General features: G+C 30.7%; 1 protein-coding gene across 1 annotated transcript; it reads left to right on the top strand.

The window, feature by feature from the left end:
- Nucleotides 1–887: 887 nt before the first annotated feature.
- On the top strand, nucleotides 888–2,748 carry LOC132266631 (receptor-like protein 53). The gene has a single exon (XM_059767558.1). It carries the CDS (start codon nucleotides 1,139–1,141, stop codon nucleotides 2,408–2,410), a length of 1,272 nt encoding a protein of 423 aa, XP_059623541.1. The 5' UTR covers nucleotides 888–1,138; the 3' UTR covers nucleotides 2,411–2,748.
- Nucleotides 2,749–21,860: the final 19,112 nt, after the last annotated feature.

Raw genomic sequence — 21,860 nt, 5'->3', positions numbered from 1 at the left:
TCCTTAGGTGTGTAATGGTTGTTTTAGAGTTGTCTTTGGATATAATATGTTGTATAAGTGTTTATATTAGTGTTATATAAATGTTGCATTACCAATATAGTAGGTTGTATTCTGAATTTAAAACGTTGTCACATTATTAGATGGTGCACGGTATAAAATGATAAATTATTAGATGGTTTGAGATCTTGTGATTCAATTCAAACTGAAGATAACACACAACTAAATATGTCAACTTTATTCAAATATTTTTATTAAGTGTATTTTTTGATTGAGCAGAACTAAGTGATAGTAAACCATCTAATAAGATTCTGATTTAAGCATAAATTTAAAAACGCTGAAAAATCTAATTCTTTAACCACTATATTACTTATACGTGAATTAATGCCCAGTGGGGGCAAATGTCCCTTGCCTAGCCTAGTATAAAATATAGTAATATTTTAATTTATTTTTAAATTTATAAAAAAAATTCTATATGATGCCCCTAAAATTTTTAATTTCTAAAATTATCTTCTAAATTTTTCTTTCCTTTTTCTTTTTGCTCTAAATATTCTTTTGATTTCCTTAAAAAAAATGTTAAATTTTCCTTCTTTATTAAATGAGAACAGGTTCTCATTTTTCTTTCCTTTTCCTTTTTTTTTTCCCTTGCTTCTTAATATTTTTATTTTTGCACTTAAGAATGATATATATGATATGTAATTTTTTTTTTTAATGTTCTTTTTATTTAAATTATAATATATATATTTTTTTACACTCCGCCCTGCGCCCTCCTGATAGGTTGTATTAATTTTTTAATTGCATAAAAAATTACTCGGGTGGACAATAATGGACTGTTTATTTCGTCATATAAGCTGATGATCAATGTAACCAAGTCTTTCTCTCTCACACACACGCACGCACACATTCTCTCTCCTCAAATCCAGACATATACTAAAATGACAGCAGAAAAAGGACACTGACAATTTCCCGTGAAAGGAGTCACCAAAAGATCTCTGAATTCCGAACCAATTTAGCAAACACCCCAAACCCAAAAGCCCTCTCTCTCTCTCTCTCTCTCTCACACACTCAATCTAAAGAACATATTCACTTGTGCTCCTTCTATCTCATCATCTTCAACCTCTTGTTACTGAAACTATCAGAAATGGGTAATTCCCATTTTTCTCTGTCTTTTTTAATCCTGTTAATTATAACAGTTACTGATTTGTTCTTTGAAGCACATTCAACGACTTACTGGGAAGATATAGAGGCATTGAAAGAGTTCAAGAACGGACTCGACGCCAACTCAGTGAGTCAAGGCTCGTGTTTGAGTTCTTGGGACTTCACCGTCGATCCATGCGACAACCTCTTCAGCGAAAAATTCACTTGTGGGTTTCGCTGCGACGTCGTGTTCTTCAACACCAGCCGAGTCACCGAACTCGCTCTCGACCAGGCGGGTTACTCCGGCTCACTCACTTCCGCCTCCTGGAACCTTCCCTACCTACAAACTCTGGACCTCTCCAATAATTTCTTTTCTGGGTGGATTCCCAACTCGCTCTCGAACCTGACTCGGCTTCAGCGACTCAGTCTCTCGCGCAACTCGCTATCCGGGTCCATACCCGATTCAGTCGGGTCTTTCTATAATCTGGAAGAGCTTTACCTCGATAACAACCATTTACAAGGGACAATCCCCTGGAGTCTCAACGGTCTGAAGAATTTAAAAAGGCTCGAACTTCAAGGCAACGGACTCAGTGGTGAGTTTCCTGATCTGGGTCAACTCAGTAACCTCTATTTCTTGGACGCAAGTGACAATGCCATCTCCGGCGAGCTTCCGGCGACTCTCCCACCTTCCCTTGTTGAGCTCTCTATGCGAGGCAACCAATTGGCAGGGAATATTCCCGCGAATATCACGAGATTGGTTTATTTGCAAGTGATGGACCTGAGTCACAACCAACTCAGTGGGTCAGTCCCGTGGTCTCTCTTCACTCACCCGTCTCTCCAACAGGTCACACTCGCCTACAACCGATTCGGGTCGGTCCAATGGCCGGGAAACTCGGGTCAGGAAAGCGGGCTCATAGCCATGGACCTCAGCAACAATGAGATCCGCGGGTTGTTACCCGGGTTCATGGGTTCGATGCCGAAACTCTCGGCATTGTCATTGGAGAACAACAAGTTGTCGGGTATGATTCCGACCCAGTACGCCCTGAAGTTAGCCGTACCGGGTAACGGGGTCTCCCCGTTTCAGAGGCTGTTGTTGGGTGGGAACTACTTGTTCGGACCCATACCGCGTCCTCTAATGGAGCTGAAACCCGGGTCGGTTATGGTGCGGTTAGGGGACAACTGCTTGTACCGGTGTCCCTTAAGGTACTTCTTTTGTCAGGGTGGGGGACAGAAGTCCCTAATGGAGTGTAAGAGCTTTGGTCCTGTGATTCCTTGAATATTGTGACGTTGTCTATATCTCTCTCTCTCTATATATAGATATATATATATATATTTTTTTCTCTTCCTAGAATTTAGATTTTCGCTCTCTAGAGTTGAGATATTCATATCTTTGTGTATTGTGTATTCTCGTTTTATTATTATTATTTTTTTAGTTAAATTGTGAAATAAGATAGGTTGGTAAGATGACGATGTCTATTAAGGATGGTAGCAGTACTATTTTGTTTGCCAAACTATGTTATAAGAGAGACTGTTAAATCCACGCTCATTTCTTGCGCGTGGTGGACGCTCAGTAAGATAATAGATATGCGAGAAATTATTTCACCACCGAATAAATTCATTTGTGTGACATGTTGTGATTGAATTTCTCTCTATTAAACTATGGAGTAAGCTTGGTAACGAAGTGGTCACATACTTTGCAGTGAAAAAGTGAACCACAAACTACAACAATAACATGGGTTCTCTGGCACTCTTTTTGGTACATGATAAGGACATTACCACCAAGCCAATGCTGAAAGCTCTCTCTCCCTCACGCCTTACCTTTAGATCATTATCAATTTCTCTTTGGGACATGTGGGTGGGTGCGTCATTGATGGATGCAAGAGACATTAATAGACTATTACGTTGAACGAGCTACGTGTATATAATCTCATATTATTTAAATGTGAAAAGGAGAAGCATTAGGCATGTAGGGTTGTACATTGCAAATGATATGAGACCTTTTAAAAAATAAATTTAAATACAAAATCGTGCCGGTTCAGATTCAAAACAGACAATATCATATCATGTGATTGAGTGAACCATTACAAATGGTATCAAATCTAATTGGAAGTTTGGCCAATACAAATGGTATCAAATCTAATTGGAAGTTTGGCCAATCCGAACGCTAGACCCTTATTGTAGCGACCTTATGAGTGTACGGCGAATACAAGAGACACGGGAAAACAATTTGACGCGACAATTGAATACAAGTTTATCCCTTCACTTTCAGGATCAATCACGACATTTGAATACAAGTTTATCCTTTCACTTTCGAAGGATCAATCATTTCTCAATTATTATTAATCCTCCTGCTCATGAACCCAAGGGCAAGTTGTCAAGAGGAATTGTGGGTGGTGGACTCTTCTTATCAAGACTAGTAATTTAATGATATATTTTTTAATTTTTTAAAATAAAAGATTTAATATGGTATATTTGGAATATATATATATATATAAATCTACCCATTAAATTGGATTATTTCAGTAATTTTTTACTCAAGTTTGCATACTTTATATTTGCATTTTTTGTTAAATTAATTAAAGATATTGGAAGTTTATTGAATTTTCAAAAATAAATGAGAAGTGATAAAGGACAGTGTTCGAGTTCAACGGACATCATCAATTGGACAAGGAGGGAGTCAGTATGGGACCTGTCTAATCCATTCAACAGGCTCACTGTCCAAGTCACTTATCCAATTTGATACACACACACACACATGCATGGTTACTGTGATACAGTTCCTATGGTTTCAAATTGGGTTTAAGTCCAGCATCGGTAGCTTTCCTTTGGATTATTGTAACCCCATTGGGCGCTGTTGGATTGCTAAAGTAACATACCAATGGGCCATGAGCCCCATGGCACGAGGTGAGCATTCCGGTTTTATACTAGTTGATAAAAAATCCAGTTTTTGAACGGGTGTGTCCGTGTTTGAATTACATTTCTTTTAATTTACTATAATAAAAGAAAAAAAAAAAATTTGGGACTTGCAAAATTTTCCATTTTCTAGCTTCAGGATATTCTTTGAACAATTAAAATCTAACCTTTGAGAAACTTGAGCTTGAGCTATATTTTTAGTTATGAATTACCACGATTTAGGGTCGGGATTGAAGAGCTTCCCTTGAATGTGTTGAAGAAAAAATGCAGATATCAATGCTAGCATGAATCGAGTTTTGTTAGGAAGAATATTAGGATATGTGTGCGTTTATTTGAATTCCTCACCCTTCTTTCGAGGGAGGAAAGATTATAACATTGAGCTAGTGGCCCATTCGCACCTTCTGGATATAGAAACCAAGTTTTAGAGAACCTGATGAGCTCACCATCTTCTTAGCAAAAAATAGAAGTAACAATACCTTGATGCCAGTTAAGCTTGATGAAATAACAGAAGGAACATAAGAGTTAAATTAATTAACAAATAAATAAATATTTTTTTTATAGAAAAGAATTTGATTTATTGTGACATTCTTGCTCAAGATATAATCATTGATGCTTTACTTACATGGTAAGAATATTAATATAAAGGGGTCCATGAGAAAAGAGAGTTGAAAAGGAAATTAAAAAGAATTTGCTTTTGAACATGTGTTGTGTTTAAGAAAAATGATTAACGGGTCAGTAGTTTAGCGGTATTAAGTGTTTACTTTTCAAAAGAAAGTTAGAGATTTAGGTCTCGGTGGAGACAAATGTATAAATTTTCAAGGAACATATCTCAATAAATTATTACATGATCCCGAATCATTAATTCCGGATCAATTACGACACATAAATAAATGTATCAAATTTATGTCATTTTCAATTCAATTTTTTTATTTTTATGTTGTTTGTGTGATTTACCGGGACCATTAATCCGAGACCATATAAAAATCTGTGAAACCCCATCTCCACCATTCACTAAGATTCTGGGTGTTGGGATTTATATGCCCTGGCATAGCAAATTCCTATCTGGATTGTATTGACATATGTTCCTGACATATCTGAAATATTTATGATTTATATAATTGGTGAATTCAATGTATTATGTTTCAATTCACTATGAAATTGATAGTGTCCAGTTAATTACAAGAAATATTTATATATATGTATGTGATGACAATCAATGCATGATATATAAATAGTAATTATAAATTGTTCACAGTCGGTAATTATGGATGGACTCATAATTAATTAAGACTTGAACTGGATCCGCGTTAGGTTGAGATATATTGCGAGAGCCGTCGTATGCAATTACTCCCTATCACTGTCATGGCATTTGACTCTTAAGCATGAGAAAAGTATAGACTCTTTTATTAATTAATAATTACTTTGATTTGTTCGGGCGGATTCTTCGGGATCCTTAGACCGGCACTTTGGGTAGTTATGTAATTAATAGTTAGAGGGTTATATTTTCAATATTTGCATCATTGCTACTTGTATTTATTTTGTATTGATTATGGTTGATCACAAAGTAAATTCGAAGGCCTTCGTGTGTTTTTAGACAAAATGATTTATTATATATTTATTTATTTAAATTATTATTTTTGTCAAACAAATGTTTTATTGTGATCGAGCCAGAAATAATCAAAGGTACCAAAATAAATATATTAATTAAGTAGTCGGATTGATGGCTATATTTATCCGATAACTAATTATGCATAGAGGGGTCAAAGTGCAATATTGACTTAGAGGTTATTTATTATTTAATTGGAGTTCAATTAATTTCTTTTAGTGGAGTAGAAATTAATTTATGAATTAATTGAATTGGGTCCATGGACCGGGCCAATTATTAATTCATTGTAGCCAATAAAATAATAGGCCCAATGGATTCTCACTCATAGCCCAACTTGATATTTGAATCATATTAGATTTGAGACATATGAATTAGAGATGGAGAAGGATTTGTTGTTTCCTTTTATTTATTTTTATGTTGCCTATAAATATACATGGTCTATGTATATTTTAGGGGGTGATTTTTATGAGAAGGAAAAAGGAATAAATTTTCTCTCTCTAAAAAATTAGGGTTTATGTTCTCATCTAATGGAGGCTCCCACAAGCCTAGTTTTCCAAGGTCATTCAAGGAGGCTTATGAGTGATTCCTAAAGGCAAGACCATTACCAAGAAGATGGAGATCCATGGAAAAGATGTCTAGCAAAAGGGATCTACAATAAGTGAGAACATTCACTTTAGAGGAGAGATCTGAGGTTTACTCAAACCTTGATGTAGGTATTCAATTTTTTAGTTGAATAATACATCATATTTTATTTTATTTTTTGCATAAAACTTGTCTCTATGTGATGAATCAAGATCTATGAATTTAAATCCCTCGAAAAATTTTTAAAACTAGCACGTTTCCCAACAGTGGTATCAGAGCATGGTTTGATTCATTATTAGAGATCATGATTTTATGAAAATTATCATTCATGGATCCAAAATTATATTCATATATATTTTTATTGATGTATGTTGATGTATGCTTTAATATGTTGATATATATTGATACATGATGATGTATGAATAATTGTGAATGAATAATGATGTATGGTTGGGCCATGGATGAAGCTTATAGGAATATTACATGTAATTTTATCTTTGGATGAATGTAATTAAGGCTTTGATTTAGCCGTTTGAAAGTTCAATGATGTAATTTATTTTTCCCATTATATTTCAAGTTGTAAATATTTTTAAAGCCATGTAATATTCATCAAAGGATGCTATGAAGCTTCAAGAAGGTCCAAGAGGGTTAAATTAGGCTTCAGAAATTTTCTGGGATTTTTTAGCAATTTTTCGGAATTTTTCTGGAATTTTTTAAGGCCTAATTTAATTTCTGGAAATTTTTATTACTTTTTCTGGATTTTTCGGCGTTTTTCCGGTGGCCGGAGCATCACCGGCGGCGAGAAGAGACGTCGGAGGAGGCTAGAATCAGGTGTGGCAGCGGTGGGGTGAGCCTGGCGCGTGAGGAACACGCGCCAGGAGGTGACATATGCTGGCGCGTGCATTGCATACGCCAGCCAAATGTGTATGGCCTCCACGCGCGTGCAGGCGCGTGGAGGCGCGTCCCACGCGCGTGCCAGCGCGTGGGGACGCGTCCCACGCGCCCCAGGCGCGTGCCAGCGCGTGGGGGCGCGTGGCTTCACCTGCAGCATGCCCCAGGCGCGTGTGAGCACGTGTGGGGCCCTCCAGTCGCGTTCCAAGCAGTGTTTTGCTTCTCCTAGCGCGTATCAACCTCCTGCGGGTGTTTGCAAGCTGATGGAAGATCCTCGCGCAATACTTAGAGTAATTAAATGTTAAAAGCTGAATCCATTGGCCATTTAATTTGCTTTATCTGTCGTTTATTGTTGTATGTGAAACATGAAATAATTAATTGCTAATTATTATTGTTCATGCATTGGATCCATGATATTTATTTAAATGGCTTGATTTATATTAGTTAAATTATGAAAATTAATTGGATTTGATTACTAATTAATTAGAGGGCACTTATTGGGAAACGAAAAATTATTTTTATAAATTATTTTTGAAGTGTGCCTCAAGTTAAATATTAGTGAATCGTTTAAAGTCCAAATATTTTCTAAATTTAATTGGATTAAAATCAAGACGTTTTGCATGCATTATATCATGTAAATGAATAAAATGAAAACCCTGATTATGAATGATTAAAAATTGAGTGGGAGCGGAGATTTTTATACATTGCCCCATGGCCTTCGTTATTAAAACCATTGTAATTAGATCTTCAAAAATAAGGCCCCACGCATGATTTGAAGAGTCTTAATATTACAAGAATGGTTGTCTCATGAAAATAAAAAATATTAAATGTTCATTGTAATTAGATCTTTAAAAATAAGGCCCTACGCATGATTTAAAGAGTCTAGATTATAATGACAACATATTTAATGTTTTATTTTTCATTAGAGCATTAATAATGTTATACACTCAATCTAAAATCAATAGTGTTAGCTCCCCAACGGAGTGGTCTACACTAGGTGATTTTAGAAAGGCTAAACATAATCGGGAGTCATTTCATATAGATAGACAAGACATTGTCTTAAGAGATATGGAGATGATGGGATTTGCCCGCCAATAGCAATAATGAACTTCGCCAACCGAATAAGTTATTGGTGTATTGGTTATCCGATTTTTCATGCAGTGGTTAAGGGACCCACATACTATTTTAATGGAAGTGCTCACCTAATAGTAAATGAATCTCAACAATAGTAATAATGAACTCCTCCAACAGGATAAGTTATTGACATATTGATTGGTTGATTTATTATGCTACAGAGTTGAGGGACCCGCATTAATTAAAAGGGATTGTTCACCAATAATGATAATAATCTCTTGTTCGATCGAGATTTATTATATTATGTGGTTAACAAACTCATTTTAATTTTAAATATGCATGACAGAATTAATAATTCACCTTGCATATTGTATGAATGCATTTATATTCAGATTAATTATGTCTAATCCAGTTTATCTACTTGCTTACATATTCTATGATATTGGACCTTATTTATAATGACTGGAAAATGAACTTAGATATTTTATTCACAACGTAAGGGGACAAAATGTGTTTATTACTCCTATACCTATCTCTTTTACTTTGAGATACCAAATTTGACATTAATGCTTTTAATAAATTAGATAAGGCAAATGATATGACTTGGTGCAATATTCTAGAGTTTAGCTCGAATATACTCCAAAGCTAACATTTGTATTATTTTATTTTCTTTAAGCATCATATTAAATGTCAATGAGATATTTTGGTGAGATTAGATAGAGCATATGCCTAAGTACTGTGTCAAATTTAAATACCATCAAGATAGCCTGATGAACTCCAGTTTGAAATTGAATTTTGGAAAATGATGGTTTATTATTTAAAAATTAGCTGGAGATCAATAAGGCTGACTTGGGTGGTAAGTTTAAAGTTGACATGATTATTGCCTTGTTACCAAACTCATTCGACTCTGTTAGAGTGAACTAAATAAGGAATCAGTTTGAGTTCGCACTCGCTGATATTCTTATAGAATTGGTAACAGAAGAAGGGATAATCAAGAGTATGGGCGTTCCTATCAATCTAACCTAGTCTATACCATCTTCTTCTAGGCCCAAGTGGATGGGCGAAGCAAAGAAGAAGGATGATAATAGGACTAGGCTAGCACAAAACATAGGTATCTAAAAGGTTAAAGGGAATAAGGCAGTGTATGTTGAGGGCGAATGAAACTGTTTCTTTTGCCGTTAACTAAGACACTAAAGGACAAACTGTCTAAGCAATGACGTGGCATAGGAAAATATATATTTAATCATTGAGCCATGTTATGTGGTTGTATCTATTGATTCCTGATGGATAGATTCTGGAGCCACTAAACATGTTTGCAATTTATTGTAAGGATTTCAGGAATCCAGAAGCCTTGATGATATGGGTATATATTTATCTTTTGACCTGATGCCAAGGTTGTAACTAAGTCAGTGGGAGTATTACATCTGAAATTAGAGAGTATGAGGATATTAGTATTAGAGAACTATCTTTATGCACAGAAGTGAAACGCAATCTCATTCTTATTTCACTTTTGGCTTATAAAAAAAACTAGATCGTTATTTTGTAAAACTGGTTTTATAAAATTGAATAGATATGTGATTGTTTCTGGTGTATTGAAAGATGGTTAATATACTATAATCACAAGCTCTTAAGATTTGCAGGATGTAGAAACTAATGTTGCATCTTCTAGATTGAATGTTAAGAGAAAATTTGTTATTCCTGACTCATTGTATTTTTGGTGTCTATTTTTGGGTTGTAATCAATCAAAATGAGATTTAAAGATTGGTTAAAGAAGGTTTATTACCTAGTGAGGCAGAGGAGCCTAAACCAAACTTGTGAATCTTGTTTTGAAGGATAGATAACTCTAAGGGCTTAATCAGCCAAATGAAATAGACATAAAGAACAATTGGAGTCGGTACACACGTACACGTGTAGTCTTATGAACATCCAATCAAGATTACTCACGTTTTGGATAAATTTACCTGTTGCGACACAAGTCTTATACTTTTGGTATATTCCGAGAGGGTCAAGACTGATGTGGAGCTCAGATTAGGTAAACTTTTCAAGACACTTCGATCTGATCGAGTATTTGAGTATTTCTTGGGATAGTGCAAAGACTATATGGTCAATGAGGGTGTTGTGTACCAGTTTTCCGCAATTGACGCTAAATTAATTTAGGTGTCAAATAGGAATAACAGAATTCCACTTAACATGGTTAGATCTATGATCAGTAATGCCACATTATCTCTTTCATTTAAGAGTTTAGCGTTAATGACATCGATGCGCATTATGAACTGCATTCCATCTTAGTCTGTCTCAAGGATACCGTTGAGCTGTGTTTTTGACTAAATATTAGTTTGAATCATATGCACATATGGGGTAGTCTTGCACACGTGCGTTTGATATGGACAAGTAAGTTGGAATTAAATCATAGGCATGCTAGATTTGATAGCTACTCTAAATGTCACTAGGATGGATTATTTTATGATCTCAAAGATAAAAGTTGATTGTTTTCACTCACTGTTTATCTATAGGAGAATCATATTATGAATCACATACCTAGTAGCATAATGTTAGAGAATTTGGTATGAGTACCAGATGTACCACATGTGAACACACTTATTATAGAGATTGAGAATAATATATGAATTCCCTATTGATGCGTTAGCATCATCTACTACACAGATTCTTGCATCGGTACATTGATGTAGTGGGAGGATTATCATCCAATTCGACAGAATCATGTTTTTAGGTGAGACCATTATGGACATCCCTGTTAAACATGAGTTGGACCCAGATCGTTTTGGTGAGTTACTATGAAATCAGAGTTGGAATCTATGTATTCTAATAAATTCTGGGATCTTGTAGAACTTTCTAGTAGGGTGATTCCTATGGAAGGCAAGTTAATCTACAAAAAGATACCAGAAGATTTCTTAGTGAATAAATCATGAATGTACAAGGGAATGTCATTATTTTTCTTAATTCTATATATTGATGACATCCTACTCATTTATAATGACGTGGAAGTTTTGTCATCAATTATAAGGTAGTTGTTCAATTACTTTTAAATGAAGGATTTTCAAGATGTAAGCTATATTCCTAGGATCAAGCTTTTGCAAGATCAGGTTAAAAGGAAAATAGGCTTATCTTAATAATCCTACATTGATAAAGTTTTGACCAGGTTTGGTATGCATAACTCAAAGAATGAGTTCTTGCTTTATTGATATGGATCGCTCTCTCTAGTAAGTAGTTTTTCAAGACTAGCAGAGGAGATTGAGAAAATGAGACTGGAACAATATGTTTCGGCATATGAGAGTCTCATATATGCCATGGTCTATACCAAACAGGACATCCGCTACATGGTAGGGATAGTCAGTAGAGATCAGTCCAATACTGGACTTGACAACTGGTCTATTGTGAAAAATATCATTAAGTACCTAAGGAGAATCAATGATATCATACCCATTTATGGATGTGATGATATGGTCCTAGTCAGGTATGCTAGTTCTGATTTTCAATCAGAAGTAGATACTATGAGGTTCATGACTTAGTGTATGTTCACTTAATGGAAGGGAAATCAGTTGGTAGATTGTCAAGCAGATTTCAACTGTTGACTCAAACCTGCAGGTGGAACATATTGCAGCCTTAAAGGTGGCAATATAAGCCTATTGGTTTGATCTCACTGATTTAGAGGTTGTGGAGCATACTAGCCTGCCTATCGAGCTATATTGTGACAATAGTGCAGAAGTAGTCCAAACCAATGACCCAAGGTTCCATAGAGGAACAAGATACACTGAGAGGAAGTATCATGTTCGACATGATATTGTCCGGCAAGAAAATGCACTTGTAGTTAAAACATTGCATTGGAACACAACTTTGTTGATCCATTATCAAAGGTGTCATTGATCAATAATTTTAATCATCATCTGGATAACATTGGAGTTAGGTGCAATTTGAATTGGCTATGAGGGCAAGTGGGAGCTGTTGGGATTTATATGCCCTGGCATAGCAAATTCCTATCTGGATTGTATTGACATATGTTCCTGACATATCTGAAATATTTATGATTTATATAATTGGTGAATTCAATGTATTATGTTTCAATTCACTATGAAATTGATAGTGTCCAGTTAATTACAAGAAATATTTATATATATGTATGTGATGACAATCAATGCATGATATATAAATAGTAATTATAAATTGTTCATAGTCGGTAATTATGGATGGACTCATAATTAATTAAGACTTGAACTGGATCCGCGTTAGGTTGAGATATATTGCGAGAGCCGTCGTATGCAATTACTCCCTATCACTGTCATGGCATTTGACTCTTAAGCATGAGAAAAGTATAGACTCTTTTATTAATTAATAATTACTTTGATTTGTTCGGGCGGATTCTTCGGGATCCTTAGACCGGCACTTTGGGTAGTTATGTAATTAATAGTTAGAGGGTTATATTTTCAATATTTGCATCATTGCTACTTGTATTTATTTTGTATTGATTATGGTTGATCACAAAGTAAATTCGAAGGCCTTCGTGTGTTTTTAGACAAAATGATTTATTATATATTTATTTATTTAAATTATTATTTTTGTCAAACAAATGTTTTATTGTGATCGAGCCAGAAATAATCAAAGGTACCAAAATAAATATATTAATTAAGTAGTCGGATTGATGGCTATATTTATCCGATAACTAATTATGCATAGAGGGGTCAAAGTGCAATATTGACTTAGAGGTTATTTATTATTTAATTGGAGTTCAATTAATTTCTTTTAGTGGAGTAGAAATTAATTTATGAATTAATTGAATTGGGTCCATGGACCGGGCCAATTATTAATTCATTGTAGCCAATAAAATAATAGGCCCAATGGATTCTCACTCATAGCCCAACTTGATATTTGAATCATATTAGATTTGAGACATATGAATTAGAGATGGAGAATGATTTGTTGTTTCCTTTTCTTTATTTTTATGTTGCCTATAAATATACATGGTCTATGTATATTTTAGGGGGTGATTTTTATGAGAAGGAAAAAGGAATAAATTTTCTCTCTCTAGAAAATTAGGGTTTATGTTCTCATCTAATGGAGGCTCCCACAAGCCTAGTTTTCCAAGGTCATTCAAGGAGGCTTATGAGTGATTCCTAAAGGCAAGACCATTACCAAGAAGATGGAGATCCATGGAAAAGATGTCTAGCAAAAGGGATCTACAATAAGTGAGAACATTCACTTTAGAGGAGAGATCTGAGGTTTACTCAAACCTTGATGTAGGTATTCAATTTTTTAGTTGAATAATACATCATATTTTATTTTATTTTTTGCATAAAACTTGTCTCTATGTGATGAATCAAGATTTATGAATTTAAATCCCTTGAAAAAATTTTAAAACTAGCACGTTTCCCAACAGTGGGAACAGAGGAGTACTGGCCTATGACATAGAAAAGAAACTGAAAAGAGTCCAAGGGGACACAGGCTTTTTCTAGAGGAGTAACACTTTTAGAACAGAAGTAAGCATTGATGTAAAAAGACACAGCTGATGGGAAGTCTTGAAATCTGAGATGTACCTGAGAGAAAGGACAAGACCACACTAATAGCAGATTCCAGGAAATAAGGCCAGCAGAGGCCCATTTTGAAACAAGTAGGTGTGTGTAACTTCAACCGAACTCAACTCGATTTTTTTTTGTGAGTTTTTATTTTTATAATTAAGATTGGATTTGAGATAAAAAAAAAAATGCATCCCAAACTTAAATAGAGTTGGGCTGTGGATTGAGGTGTCACAAACTTGACTCCAACCAGAACTCGAATTATCATATTATAAATGTATTTTTATTTTATTTTAAATACTGTATGTATATAATATTCAAATTTTGATGACTTTTTTCTTTTCAATTTCTTTTGTTTAAATCTTTATTTATTGTATGTTAACACTATTTATACAGAAAACAAATTCTTAGGAGAATTAATTTATTAAGAATTTGTATGTAATTTTTCAGAAACTTGTATTAAGTTTTATTTATTTATTTATAAATTTGTGCTTAGGAGTAATTTAATATGAAACTAACTAAAGATCATTTTAAACTTTCAATGTAGAATTGTCCTAGGAATAACTGAACCAACCTAACTTTCTAATCTGAAATCTCAGCTTGAGTTTAAAAATTTAAGGATAGGTTGGGCTCAGTTGAGTAGTTAGAATTAAAGATTGAGTTACGATTGAACATTTCAAATATCGAATTGAGTCTAAATTGTACCTTAAACCTACTTGAATTGCTGCCCTATAAACAAGCAAATGTCTATTTTCCATTCCCTTTGCAACCATTCTAGTCAATGGTCCAATATGAGCTATCACATCGCGTAAGAGGCCGCACTTTAAGTCTAATAGTTCACATTGATAGTTCATATTGTTTTGTAACTTTTTCATCCAAACTAAAAAGCAGTTTTTCATTTTGTTCACTTCAATTTTTTTTTTTTCCTTTCACTTTGATTAAATCGAATTGAAAATTATCTTTTGAAGAAAGAAATAAATAAATAAAAAGAAATACCATCGCTTGCATTCAATCGTGAAATTAAAGCTAGTCTTATGGTCTTCATAAGTTGCTGAATCCCATGTCAACAAAAACTTATTTCATTGGCATATATATACACTATTTTATGAGTATATTGTATGACCCAACTACCACCTGGCTATATAATTTATTCAACGGAAGGCCCATGCCATCATCCATTTGGGAATACTATAGCACTTATGATAGCTTTGATGTAAGCAAAGATTAGGGCATGCTCTTCAACAGTGGCTTTGGCATGTGTTCCCATGCCCATCATCATCCACTTTTTAGTGGTGCTCAACCCCACCCATTTTTACCTATTTTAGTTTTACTTACTCCTTTATTTTAGGTTTTTTCAAGGTAAAATTAAAATAAGTAAAAATCATATAAAAGAATAAGTAAAATTTATTCACCCTTTTTTTATTTATTTTTTGATACAAATTTGCACATTCATTTTGAATTGTGCAACTCAGAGGAAGAGTTCATTATTGTCTTCTAACAACCGCCCGACTTTTGAGAGGCCGATTATTTGGTCGAGTCAATTTAGGAATATTTCGGCTATTCTCGATCATTTGGGTTGAATTAGACTTTGGCACACTCGCAAAATTTTGAACCAAACACAACCTAGGTCATTGAGAAAAAAGCCACCAAAATCAGAGTTGCATTTACTTGCTATTTTATGTATTATGTCTTAATTTTTAATGGAATTAGATTTCTATTTTAGAATTGTATTTTATTATGTATTTTTTTGTTCGAAAAGTTTTAGACTTCAACGAATTATAATTTTGCCTAACAAGGAAATGGGTTTAGAATTCTATAAATATACACCTATGATACCTAGGATATGGGTTAAGACTTATGAGTTATCCCAATTCTATGGCGAAAGTCAACCTTACGAAGAAATTGGTGGGTAGAAGTACTTTCTGGTTTGGTAGGGTGGACAATAATGGAGTAAATCAAAAATAACTCTAGGATAAGAGTTTGTGCACATGATTTATATTGAAAATTCTCTACTATTGTAATATCTTCAAATATTGACAATGAATCTCTTCTTATTTGTAATGTAGGTCGGATTTGGCCAAACCAAACTATATCTTGTATTTTGTGTATGATTTTGTAATTTCTTCTTGTTGGATCTTCATTTTTTTTCCATTTTGCTACACCAATACCATTAAGCTTCATTTAAAAAATGAAACAAAGAAGCAAAGTTCCCCGTTAACATGATTCAGCTTGAGCATTGCAAACAATGTTAGAAATCTACTAGGGTACCTCAGGAAGTATCAGGTATAATGTTTGACTCATCTTAGGTGTAAACAATTTCTTGGAAAGAGCAGTGTGTGTGCGCCAACTAGGAAAAAAATTGCACTAACCTCCAATAAGGTTTGGGTAAATTATATACAAATAAACTGTTCATCATTTATTATTTTAACCTCACCTAAACTCATTAGTCAGCAACTAGAAAGTGACTTTGAGTGTGAAAAGTTAGTATGCTCTTATATTATAATAATATATTATATTGCATTTTATATAAGGGAAGGAAAAAATTATCATATTATAGAATTTGGTCAATAGGTTAATGCTAGGAGTGCCATTGAGGACATGCCAAATGTCAGGGGATGTCAGTGTAATTTACCCAATCTACTATGTCTTTTTTTTTTTTCTTTTTTTTTTTTTTTTAAATTTTGTTTTTATAAGAAATGCTAAATTTCACCAATCGAGAAGAAAGGAGGAACAACGGAAGGAACTCACCACCGATGCAAAAGTTTCGTGTTAGAGAAGATTGGGAATTTGAAGGAAAATTTCATCAGGTAGATCTCCAAATAAAATTAATGCTATAAAAGTTTACAAAAAATTGGAGTATTTGGTTGGAATAATAATATATATTCAATTTATTTATTTATTTATTATTATTATTATTTTTTTTTGTCATTCACAAGAAACTCACACGCATTACTCACACGTCCACTTTATTACTTTGGAGGCTTGATTCATCACCATTCATTTTGAAAGGTAGAAGAGATAGGTAGATTCAAAAATTAATTTAGCCTTCCGATATAAAAATACATAAATACTACCTTAAAATTGAATATATATATATATATATATATATATATATATATATATATATATATATATATATATTAGCTCGAACTTTAAACTAATTAAAATGTCCAATCATGTACCTAAAAATGCAAAAGTTATTTAAGAAATGCTAATAAAATTCACAATAATCATCTATTTTTTTTTTTACTATTAATGACACGAAAAATTAAGTGGTGCAAGGCCCTATCACATAATGTCATATGGTGTGGTAGGGCTCATACCTAGCTGACATTCTCAATGTATCATTTTTCATTTATTTGCTATTAATGATGATTTTGTATATAAAATTTGAATTGGTCCTCAAATTTTTGAAAAAATAAATTATTTTATGGTTACCCATTTATGGTTACTAGTAAAACACACGTGCAATGCACTTCATCGATAAAAAGTTATTTTATAATCTTACATAAAAAAAAATTATATAAAAATTATCAAAATAAATTCACTTTTTCAAATAATTGATTAGTAACTTTTTTGAGTAATTAAAATTTCAAATATTTATAAAACGAATTTTGTTGTCAAGATTAAAATTTAAGAGTAAAACCTCAAGTTGAAGGGGTTGCAATTATTTGTATAATATGTATATAATTAGATAATGAAATATATTTAAAAACTTATAGAGAAGGAAATATATAATATTACAAAACTTATTTGTTTAGTTAATAAATGTTGACATGACATAATTAAATTAAAAAATAATAATAATAAAATAAAAATAAATCAACATGAATAATGCAATTCAAAGTATAATGTACCTATAATAAAATAAAGAATTTTAAACTATGCTGCGAAATAGATCAATCAAAATAAATTAAGATTTTTTTTCAAACATAAATGGAGTCATCCAAAAGAAAAAAATATATACAATTCAAAGAAATTATTACCAAATTTGAAGGAAAACATAATGTACCTGTAATAAAATACATAATTTTGAGCCATGCAGTGACAGAAATCAATCAAAATAACTTAAGATATTTTTTCAAAAATAAATGATGACATGACATAATTAAACAAACACAAAAAAATAAAAATTAAATTAAATTAACATGATTATGCAATTCAAAGAATAAAACATAATTAAACAAACACAAAAATAAATTAACATGATTAATGCAATTCAAAGAATAATGTACTTGTAATAAAACAAAGAATTTTGAACCATGTTGCGAAAAATCAGTTAAAATAAATTAAGAAATTTTTTTAAAAAATAAATGGAGTCATCCAAAGAAAAAATCTATACAATTTAAAGAAATTACTACCAAAATTGAAAGAAAACATAATGTACATTTAATAAAAAAAAAATAAAAACAATTTGAACCATGCTAAGATCAATCAAAATAAATTAAGATATTTTTTCAAAAATAAATGGTGACATGACATAATTAGAAAATAAAATAAAATAAAATAAAATGATTAAGGCAATTCAAAGGATAAAACATAATTAAACAAAAAACAAAAACTCAACATGATTAATGCAGTTCAAATAATAATGTATTCATAATAAAACAAAGAATTTGGAACCATGCTACCAAACAGATCAGTCATTATTGTAATCCTTGCTGATATGAGGTAAACAGTGAAACACTGAAATACTAAATTTTTTTTTTTTTTGTTTTATTCTTAAAATTTTTAGTCTAGTAAAAAACTTGTTAATTATTATTGTAATCCTTACACACTATTTATTATGAATTAAAGGACAACCTCGTTAATCTACTGTCAACTATTCCTCTCTCAATCGTTTCTTCTTACATCATTTATAAACTGCAATTAGAAGTATAAATAAAAAATACATTGAAAAATAAATTTTTATTACATTTATTTTATTTTAAATTTTAAATTTAATTTTATATCAGGTGACCTGCAACATCCCACGCCTGAACCCATAAAATTCCTCGAGATTCATGCATGGACTACAAGGAAATCAATGTACATCTAATGGAAGTATGGAAGGAACTATATTAATCCAAAGCCAACACTACTGATTTGAAACATTGAATTTCAAATAAACAATTACCTATTTAATTTTAATTTGTAATTTATTTTATTATTTGATAAATTATTTTATTGTTTTAAAAGTATTATAGAAACTCTTTTATTTTAATTCAGTTTATTTATAAAAACTCTTTTATTTTAATTCACTTTATATCAATTAATAAATATTTTTTTACATTATTAAATAAATATTGATTCATTTTTTGTTCCTTTTTTTTTTTTTTTTTTTTTTTTTTTTTTTTACATAGAAACTCTTTTATACATTATCATAAAACATAAGAATAATTTTATTATAAATTTATAATATTATAAAGGAAATATTTAGATCTATATTTATATTTAGGAAAGAGTTAGAAATATAATAAAATAGAGAAAGTAAAGTTATTTTAACCTTAAGAATTTCGAGTATAATATGATTTAATTTAATTGGTAGTTTTTAGGATTTTATTATCTGTTAAATTATTTTATTATTTTATCTATAAATGATTTGAAACAACTTGATTGAATTTCAATTAAACAATTACCTTGGAAAGATTTAGATCTATATTTATAGTTAGGAAGGAGTTAGAAATAGAATGATTTTTCATATATAAACGTAACTAATGTATCTCACCATAACATTATAATAAAACATAACAATAATTTTATTATAAAATTATAATATTATAATGGAAAGATTTAGATCTATATTTATATTTAGGAAAGAGTTAGAAATAGAATAAAATAGAGAAAGTAAGTTATTTTAACTTTGAAGAATTCAGAACATAGGATTTATTTTATTTGGTAACTTATAAGATTTATTTTATTTGGTAACTTATTTTATTATTTGGAAAATTATTTTATTTTTTTATCTATAAATGATTTGAAACATGTTGATTGAATTTCAATTAAACAATTACTTGAAAACATTTAGATCTATATTTATATTTAGGAAAGAGTTAGAAATAGAATGATTTTTCATGTATAAATGTAACCAATGTATCTCACCATAACATTGTAATAAAAAATAAAAATAATTACCAAAGGGCCCTTGGCCTAATGGTGTAACCTCCTCATCTTCAATAAAGAGAGGAGGGGTTCGAGCCCGTGCGTGGGCAAAAAAGTGTGTGTGTGTGTGTGTTTGCTTTACTATCCAAAAAAAAAAAAAATTATTACAAAATTATAATGGAAATATGGAAATATTTAGATCTGTATTTATGTTTAGGAAAGATTTAGAAATATAATAAAATAGAAAAAGTAAAGTTATTATAAAGTTAAACAAATTCCAAGTATAATAGGATTTATTTTAATTGGTAACTTATAAGATTTATTTTAATTGGTAACTTATAGGATTTATTTTAATTGGTAACTTTTTTATTATTTAGTAAATTATTTTATTATTTTATATATAAAAGATTTGAAACATTTTGATTGAATTTCAATTAAACAATTACCTTGAAAAGATTTAAATCTATATTTATATTTAGGAAAGAGTTAGAAATAGAATAAAATAGAAAAAGTAAAGTTGTTTTAACTTGAAAATTCCCTAGCATAATGTGATTTATTTTAATTGGTAACTCACATGATTTATTTTAATTGGTAACTTATTTTATTATTTGGTAAATTATTTTATTATTTTATCTATAAATGGTTTGAAACATCTCGGTTGAATTCCAATTAAAAAATTACCTAGGAATTTTTATATCAATATTTATGTTTAGGAAAGAGTTAGAAATAGAATAAAATAAAAAAAGTAAAATTATTTTAACTTGAATAATTCCGAGCATAGTAGGATTTACTTTAATTGGTTACTTATAGGATTAGTAAAGAGTTAGAAATATAATAAAATAGAAAAAAGTAAAGTTTTTTAACTTTGAAGAATTCCGAGCATAATAGGATTTATTTTAAATGGTAACTTATTTTATTATTTGGCAAATTATTTTACTATTTTATCTATAAATGATTTGAAACATCTTTATTGAATTTCAATTAAGCAATTTCCTATTTAATTTTAATTGGTAATTTATTTTATTATGTGGTAAATTATTTTATTAAATAGTTACCTATTTTATTTTATTGTTTTAGTTGTTTAATAGTTTTATAGAAACTCTTTTATTTTAACAAAGTAATTAATAAATTGTAAAGTTTAAAACATAAAATCAAAGATGATTGGTGCATTTTCAAACTCATGTGCAAAGAGGAATTCAATTATTGATAGGTGCATTTTCAAACTCCCAAAACAATATCAAAATCAAGACTATTTTTTTATTACAATCTACTAATATTTTATTTATTTATAACTTAAAAAATATTTAACTATTATTTATAAAATTATAAAAGGCGTGTAGATTAAATAGAGTAAATTATATATATATATATATATATATATATATATATATATAGTTCCTTTATATATTTCCTTGTCTAATTAGAAAGACTAAATTAATTATTTTCTATATATATTTCATTATCTAATTAGATTTCCTTTTATTAAAATAACTCCTAATAAATAGGTAATTTGAGTTTTATAAAACTCTTCTAAATAGGTAATTTGAGTTTTATTGAAACTTTCATAAACACCTTATATTAATTTTAAAATAAAACTCATAATAAATAGGTAATTTGAGTTATTTTAAAAGGAAAATTACATATGGGACATATAAATTTATTATTAAAAAATAATATACTATTGCATGTGAGTAAAATCTAATTTAAATAAATATTCAATAAACTAATTAAAAAATTATAAATTCTAAAATATCCATTAACATAAAATTGGCACAAGGTAAAAGAGATAGAAATATAATTTTTAATTGAACTTTACAATAGGAATTCAATTCTTGATAAATGTATTTTAAAACTCCTAAAATAATGTCAAAATCAAGACTATTTTTTATTACATTTTATTAATATTTTTTTATTTATATATTATTTATAAAATTAGAAACAATGTGGAGACTAAATAGAATATTTTTTATTTTTTATTTCTTATACATTTCCTTATCTAATTGGAGAGACTAAACTATTTATTTTCTTTATATATTTCCCTAACTTGTTAG

The sequence above is a fragment of the Cornus florida genome, unplaced genomic scaffold, assembly GCF_030987335.1.
Source record: "Cornus florida cultivar Cherokee Brave unplaced genomic scaffold, ASM3098733v1 CherokeeBrave_3.0.0_Hap2_Chr07, whole genome shotgun sequence".
NCBI lineage: Eukaryota > Viridiplantae > Streptophyta > Magnoliopsida > Cornales > Cornaceae > Cornus > Cornus florida.
The sequence above is the reverse complement of the archived record's forward strand: the minus strand, read 5'-3'. Positions and strand labels throughout refer to the sequence as shown.

Bases quoted from the DNA above. Each gene is read 5' to 3' on its own strand.
- LOC132266631 (XM_059767558.1), top strand. From the start codon at position 1,139: ATGGGTAATTCCCATTTTTCTCTGTCTTTTTTAATCCTGTTAATTATA.